The following is a 7,898-nucleotide window of genomic DNA, read 5'->3' as shown; positions in this document are numbered from 1 at the left end:
GGAAGAAGAAGAAGAAGAAGAAGAAGAAGAAAACTATAACAAATAGTGACAAATAAGGAGTGGCTCCCAGTGGCTCCCAGTGTGTCTTCTTCACACTTCAAATTCTTTGGTTTAGCAAAACCCAGGTGCGCAATCGTCAAGTGCGCAACTTCCTCTATACCGGTACAATGGCGACTGGCGTGAGTATTCGTGGCAAGAGATAAAATAAATCGGTCTAAATCCACCTCATCCTTTATCTATTAGCATCAGCAAGTATTCCCCAATAATCTTCAGTTAATCTCCTTTGTAAAAATATGTTCAGTTTTACAAATCGTCCTTTCAGACTCTGTACACTTACCCTGAAAACTTCCGTGCCTTCAAGGTACTCGTCGCTGCAAAATACAGTGGCACCAACGTCACTGTTGCAGACAAACCACCAAAGTTCAAGTTCAGTGAAACCAACAAAACTGATGACTTTTTGAAGAAGTTTCCCCTGGGCAAGGTGAGTGAAATTATTGTACAAAATAGATGAAGATACAACGGCCAAATCAGGAACTGTATATGTGATTGTGACGATTATTGAATGATGATGCACCATCCCGGATCATCCCAAAAAAAAGCAATCATTCAATCATTGACAACAATGCATGCATGATGAAATGCCGCTGAAATGTTTGAAATACCCAATTTTCCAGTTAAACCAGTCAAACATACAGTTTCTGGGGTGGGGAAAGCAAACCATTGATCTTGGTTTTGCCATAAAAGAGAAATAAGAAAGGAAGAGGTCTTCGCAGTCTGATATTTCACCGAATCACCCATTACTGGCATTAGGGGCTGTCCAAGAGAAATGAATAATGAAATTAGTAAATATTTGTCATGTTGGAAATTTCAGGTTCCAGCGTACGAGGCAGAGGATGGAACGACATTGTTTGAAAGCAATGCCATTGCTCGCTATGGTAGGTATAATGGAGCTCAATATGAGGCATGAAACTTGAGGAACAGGTCATGTTGACTTCTGCAGAAATGATCAGAAGACATGGTAGTACTAGTAGTAGTACGAAATGATCTATGATTATGAAGTGGGCCTGGCTGAAAGTCGCAACTCTTGAGATGATCCATCAAATACACCTACAGTGTTAGTGAATCAGTGTTGTCCATTACAGTCGGTGTCAGTTAAACCTTGAACCTAACACTAGACAAGTTAAGTTAAACAAAGAGGAAAGACTAATTGACTATTCATCGTCAATAAAGCAGTGCACATTCTTTTTCAGTTGCCAACGGTAAGCTCCACGGGAGCTGTAACACGTCTGCTGCGCTTGTTGATCAGTGGATCAACTTTGGGGACAATGAGATCTTGCCATCAGCGTGTACTTGGGTTTTCCCCTGCCTCGGCTTTATGCAGTACAACAAACAGGTATAATGCCATGATTTGAAGGACTTTATTTGTGGGAGAAATTCTCGAATGAGCAGTCGCCTTCTCAGATGGTTCTGCATTCTTCTTTAAATTTAGTGTTTTGATTTTCTATTTTCGCAGCAACATTTCCAGGTAACCTGATTTCAACAATCACTAAGATATTACTGTTTCCTGTACGACTGGAGTGGAAGATCGATGATTTGTTTCAGCCTCCGAGTTATGGCCCATGAGTTGCTGGAGTAAATTACATTCAGCAAGCCCACAGTCACAGAAATAAAGTTATTCAACTTCAGCATCCAAACAGATTCAGAACATAACCGCTCAAATTATTTTCCTTTCTAGAACACTGAAGCAGCAAAAGAGACCATCAAACGAGCCCTCCGTGTCCTCGACGCCTACCTGAAGACCAGGACCTACTTAGTTGGTGAGAGGATCTCCCAGGCTGACATCAGTGTGTGCTGCAACTTGCTAGCTCTCTACCAGCATGTAAGTATCTTGGAAGTACATGTATATCCTACTCCAGCAGTGTCCTTGATGAGAGCACTCTAGGTTTGTGCGGTTACCCTTGACTTGTCTTGTGCAGATTATCAAGAAGGGGGGATTATTATGAGTGGCTTCACGTGTCCTCATCACCTGCCATGTTGGAGGGACAAACAAAAGAAAGCAAGCCCAAATATAAACCATGACACTTGACAGATCGTTGTTCTACTCTCCAACATGGCTGACGATGAAAATGCTTTGTATTAGTATGAGGTTGAACTACTACTATTTAACTTGCGTTAAAAACTTGATTCCACCAGCCAGTGTGTCTACTGATGTATCTCAGTCATGTTGCGAGGTAAACTGCTGGAATGTTTAATTGAGAGCCTACACTTTCTCTCTGATCAATCCTCTTTCAAAGGCATGCTAATAAGATTTACCTGTTGGTGTGTAAGAACTGGAGGTAAAGAAATGACTAGGTAATGAAATGAGCTTGCTTCTTGATTTCTATCATAAGCAACCTATAATTTTGTCAACAATTGCTAATTGTTTTCTTTTTGCATGTCTTCATAATGAAAACCTAAAAAATAACAACAATCCTCTTTCAAAGGCATGCTAATAAGATTTACCTGTTGGTGTGTAAGAACTGGAGGTATAGAAACCACTTGGTTATGAAATAAGTTTGCCTATGTTTTCTATCATTGGCAACATATAACACTGTCAACACTTAAATAAGTTTGATTTTCACATAGTGAAATAAGGACAGCAATATCAACAATTTGATTTGAGGGAAGTCCCTTTCTTTGAAAACATTTTCCTCCTTCAAAGGCATTCTAAACAGTTCAACCTGTTGGTGTGTAAGAACAGGAGGTAGATTGACGACCTGATCACTTTATTTGTCCATTGATATCCTTTTCATTTGGCACTTGTGATTGCGTCAACAATTTCCAATCTCTTTAGTCTTTCAAAGGTAGTGACTAATATTGGATCATTCTTTAAACCTCAGTCAGTTGAACTGTTTGCAACTGTATATTTCAGGTTCTGGAGCCCTCTTTCCGTGCACCATTCCCCCATGTCAACAGATGGTTCACAACCCTCATCAATCAGCCAAACTTCAAGGCTGTCATTGGAGAGTTCAAACTCTGTGTAAAGATGGCACAGTTTGACAGTAAGTATGCACCGTAAACAAAGGTTGGTTTGAGAAATTGCTGTTTGTTACTGGAGACATCCCCTGACACTGATGTTGTCATTGTTGAGGAAAAACTTGGGAGTGCACAGCAAGATTTTGAAAGGTAAAGCCACTTCAATTCAACCACAGGACTGAAGATATGGTACTGGGAGGCTGAATGCAGTGGAAGAATTGCAGTAATTGTCCAGATGGATGATCATCTTTAAATTGATTCTCTTCGCATGTAATCCCCCGAATAAGGCATGCCTACAGATGTAACCTGTTTGTATGTAAGAGACGGGAGGTAGAGAAATGGTTTTCGTCTTTTATATGGCCAGGTCATTCTTTCTGCTGGATGAACTAGCCTTAGATGAGATCCTACATGTTCAGTCAATAGCCGATTTTCGCTTGTGATTCGCTAGAGCAACTTCACACACATGACATCGTGAAAAATCAGGCTTACTTTGCCATAAGAAAAAACTGATTTTATAATTGTCATGCGCCATAGATTATTTCAATAATTCAGTTCATTTACATTTACATTATTGTGGTTTAGAAAAGTGTTCAATTGTTTCCAGGTAAAAAATATGCTGAATTAAACAAGAAAGACCAAGGGGGCAAGAAAGAGAAGAAACCACAACCAAAGGTAGGTCTCCATGAATCGTGCCATTGTTCCGCTAAAATGATTCAATTATTTCCAGGCAACACTGGACGTTGAGAGCCATAACAAACCAGCGGTAAACCAAATTCTATGAGGTTTTTGGTTCTTGGGCCTATTTCGTTGTGTTGTTGCTCTCAATGGCCTTTGTACTCACTCCTCATCAGCCCACATGGAAGTCAAAGCTTGAGACAAAGACAGTAGATAGAGGCCAGGCATAAAAATAATTCTTCTAAATGTAAAAATTCCAGAATACTGGTGCTAATAATAATATTCTGGATGATTTGTTTAAATGCTATCCATGGATAGAACAAAAACAAAATGGATAAGAGAAAGGAGGTCAGTGGAGTTGTGGCAATTTTTTCAATTATTTTATTCTCTTGTTTTAAGACTTCTCTATCCATGTTAATCATTTCACAAATATCTAAGTTCAGATAATGATATCAGTGCAGATCATGTAATGCATGTATTTTTGAGTATAAATATTATCTTTTTGATTTATTTAAAGGACCTTTTTTTCTCTTTTTAGCTCACCTCTTAGCAGAGGTGAGCTTATCCCATACCGTGGCGTCCGTCGTCGTCGTCGTCGTCGTCGTCCGTCGTCCGTTAGCAGGGCACGTTTCGTAACTGTTGGAGCTATTGAGTTGAAACTTGGTACACATGTACCCTTATGTAATGACACCTGGGAGACCAAGTTTCGGTCCGATTCGTTTCATGGTTTGGCCACCAGGGGGCCAAACGTTAAAAGTGAAAATATGCAATATCTCCCTTAATAGTAGTCGGGAAATTTTGAAAAAAATATGGTAGGTACTTCTAGCAAAGGTGCATCATATATCCTCCGGGTTTTTGAATTGAACTCCTTTTCAAGGTCACAGAGGTCAAATGGTGTAAATTGGCCGTTAGGATGTAACGATGGCACGTTTCTAAACTGCAATGACTATTGATACCAAATTTGGTACACATTTACCCCTTAGTCAGGTGATCTCAGGGACCGAAGTTTGGTCCAATATGATTCACCACTTGACCACCAGGGGGCAAAATCCAAAAACCTTAAAAATGTGATTATTCCTTAACTTCTTGCCCGATTGCCACCAATTTGATATCATGGGTACATCTAACCACCATACAGTATATGTCACACAGGTTTTTAATTTGACCTTCTTGTCAAGGTCACAGAGGTCAAATGGCCTAAATTCGCCGTCAGGCCGTAACTATGGCACGTTTCTTAACTGCAATGACTATTGATCACAAATTAAGTACACATGTACCCCTTGGTCAGGTGATCTCAGGTACCGAAGTTTGGTGCGATCTGATTTGCCGTTTGGCCTCCAGGGAGGGGGCCAAATCCTAAATTCTTCAAAATGCCGTTATTCCTAGTAATGACTTGCCCGATTGGCACCAATTTTATATCATAGGTACATCTAATTCTAACAACCATTCAATGTGTCACCCGGGTCTTCTTTGATTTGACCTACTTTTCAAGGTCACAGAGGTCGAATGTACTGTAAATTGGCCATTTTGGGGAAATTGTAATTGCTTGGACCTACATCAAACCTAACACTACATGACACAAGACCATGCTCTTTATCCATCTTTCCTCCACATGAGGTGAGCACAATGGCCCTGGCCATTTCATTTTTTCTTTTATCATTTGAAAAGCTATATTTTGTGCATGCTGATAATTGTCGAATCGCGCATCTGCTTTTTAGGGTCCAACATCATAAGTTGCAATTGGTCTGTTCAAGTGTTTTATCAAATTGATGATATATGTACTTTCGTTCCTCTTCACTTCAATCTTTAAAAGTTACTGACACATGTGGAATCTCACAACTGCGACAAGAGCCAATAGTCTGTGGGCCCTCCGAGAGACGACTATGCTTTCGAAAACTGAAGGCCACAATTTCTTTTATCGGTATCCGAATTGGTGCAGAATAGGAATGTTTTGTCGCAGTCAGAAAACCCTATTCTGGTTGTTTTGATAAAGTTTTGCATTTTCTTACAGCAAGAACCCAAGATGAAAGAAGAAAAGACAGAAGAAAAAGAGGTGGACCTTCCCCCACCAAAAAGGAAAAATGCCTTTGAAGAACTTCCTCCCGGGTATGAATTCAGATAACCTGCCTTTGCATTGTGGCTTTGGTCAGTCGTGCTATCTGAGTTGTTTGTTGGTGAAATGGAGATTACCTCATTTTGCTGATATGGTACTGTTCGCAAAACTGTAGTGATGCAGCCACAGACAGGTGGAATGATGATACAACGGATTCCCTTTGATTTCGTACATGATTGACAAAATCAATTCTGACCACTGTCTTTGCCTAGTTTGTACTGTTGGTAGTTTGCTAAAAGTATTTTGATCTTGAAAGCATGCGGAGTTGATCAAATCTGATTTTGCATTCACATTTCTTGGGCCTTGCAGAAAAGGGCCTTTCATTTGGTGTGTATGCACTGAATGGGCTCTACAAATGAATATATATGCATGTTTTAAATGATTGTCTTGCTGTATTTCTTTCAGTAAATTCAATTTTGAAGCCTGGAATCGGCTTTATTTCAACGAGGATGACGTGATTGGAAAGTCTGTCCCTTATTTCTGGCAGAACTATGATAAGGAAAATCTGTGCTTATACAAGGGAACATACAAAGAGGAGGACTTGGCAGCATACCGAACGAAGCCTTCATTTATGATTAATAATTTGATTGGTGGTAAGTGATATTTCTGTGGTTGGTTCGAATCCTTCGGCATAGTGTTAGCTTGCCCTGTGCAGCTTTACACCCTACTGTCAAAGATCAAGAGCAGATGTCGTGGAATGATGACATAACGGATTCCCTTTGAGTTGTATGATTGACAACACCTATTCTGACCACTGACACTGCTTTTAAGTTTGTTTCGGCAGTAATAGTGAAAAGTTTTATTGAGGCTGTATGTTACTGCTATTTGTATTGTTCTGCTGTCTTTCCAGGTTGGTTCCAGAGGTTGGATGCAATTCGCAAATATGGCATCGGTATAGCGGTAGTGACTGGTGAGGAGGGCAATCTTCATGCTGTGACGGCGCTGTTTGTGTCCCGAGGAAATAAGCCTTATCATGAGGTGTGTGCTTTTATCTTGTAGCTTAGTGGTCATCTGACTATGGTTGGCCAATATCTGACTCGCCTGTGTCCAGTGTGGACCTCTCTGAGAGACTGCAGTAGACGTGGAATGATGACATAACGGATTCCCTTTGATTTGTATGATTGACAACATCTCTTCTGACCACTGACACTGCAAGAAGCGAGTTAACCACATGGACATAAAAAATTCATATGATAAAAAACACGTTCTGGAATTGTAAAATGTCGGCAAAATTTCTTCAGTTTCATTTGGCGGTAGACTCAATATTGTGGTTGCTGACAGAATTAAGTGGTAATGAAACTTAGAGATTTTTAACATAGTTGATAGTTTATAACTAAAATTACCTCATGTGACTTGTGTTCCAGATCGCTGCTGATACAATTGGAGGCTGTGACCACTTGAGTTACGATTGGGAAATACTGGATCCTGAGAAGCCCGAAGTGAAAGAAATGGTGACAGAATATCTCGTACAGGAACCAGAAAGGGACTACTGGAAGGCACATCCTCTTCTAAGTGTAAAGAACTTCCATTAGATTAATTCAGAATGCAACTTACGGAGAACTCTACAATAATACCAACCAACTAAATTATCCTGTTTCTGTCAATATCCATCTTAGTTAAGCAATTTTAAGTAATTTGTGCTCACCAAAGCCAAGTATTGTGGACAATTTTACAGAATATTGCCCAATGGTTTTGGGTTTAGTTTGCAAGAGGCGAATACCTTGGTGCAAATTTCATGGCTGCAATTCTGAACTATAAAGTTGGCACTCTTGATGTATTGGCCAGGAACTGAAAGGAGTGCCTTTGAATCGCCTCGGTGATTAATTACACAATGTATAACATCCTGTAAAGATGACTCTTAGTCTCTTCATTTTGGTACTTGATGCTACAGTGTACTGGACCTTATCATGTGGGCCATAAATGTGTCACATTAAATATTAAAACTTTACCTATAACCTTGTGTTTATTGCGATGGCAGGCAGCTGTCACTTACATAAAACGTGCTAAGAAATGTGCATCCAGTTGATGGCAATTGGATCTATCCTGATGTGCTGAGTGAAGAGAAAAATAAAAAATTATTTATATACCAGTATTG

The 7,898-nt window shown here is 39.8% G+C and overlaps 1 protein-coding gene across 1 annotated transcript; it reads left to right on the top strand.

Annotated features, from left to right (window-relative positions):
• Positions 1 to 25: 25 nt before the first annotated feature.
• Positions 26 to 7,889, top strand: LOC135485436 (elongation factor 1-gamma-like). The gene is made up of 11 exons (XM_064767446.1): positions 26 to 179; positions 323 to 481; positions 872 to 935; positions 1,251 to 1,393; positions 1,736 to 1,879; positions 2,912 to 3,041; positions 3,620 to 3,687; positions 5,702 to 5,796; positions 6,209 to 6,396; positions 6,654 to 6,781; positions 7,168 to 7,889. Exons 1-11 carry the CDS (start codon positions 168 to 170, stop codon positions 7,333 to 7,335), a joined length of 1,299 nt encoding a protein of 432 aa, XP_064623516.1. The 5' UTR covers positions 26 to 167; the 3' UTR covers positions 7,336 to 7,889.
• Positions 7,890 to 7,898: the final 9 nt, after the last annotated feature.

Source organism: Lineus longissimus, chromosome 3 (genome assembly GCF_910592395.1).
Source record: "Lineus longissimus chromosome 3, tnLinLong1.2, whole genome shotgun sequence".
NCBI lineage: Eukaryota > Metazoa > Nemertea > Pilidiophora > Heteronemertea > Lineidae > Lineus > Lineus longissimus.
Note: the sequence above shows the minus strand (reverse complement) of the source record. Positions and strands in the feature narration are given on the sequence as shown.

Bases quoted from the DNA above. Each gene is read 5' to 3' on its own strand.
- LOC135485436 (XM_064767446.1), top strand. The intron at 3,688-5,701 runs GTAGGTCTCCAT...ATTTTCTTACAG, and splicing joins AGAAGAAACCACAACCAAAG to CAAGAACCCAAGATGAAAGA. The intron at 6,782-7,167 runs GTGTGTGCTTTT...CTTGTGTTCCAG, and splicing joins GAAATAAGCCTTATCATGAG to ATCGCTGCTGATACAATTGG.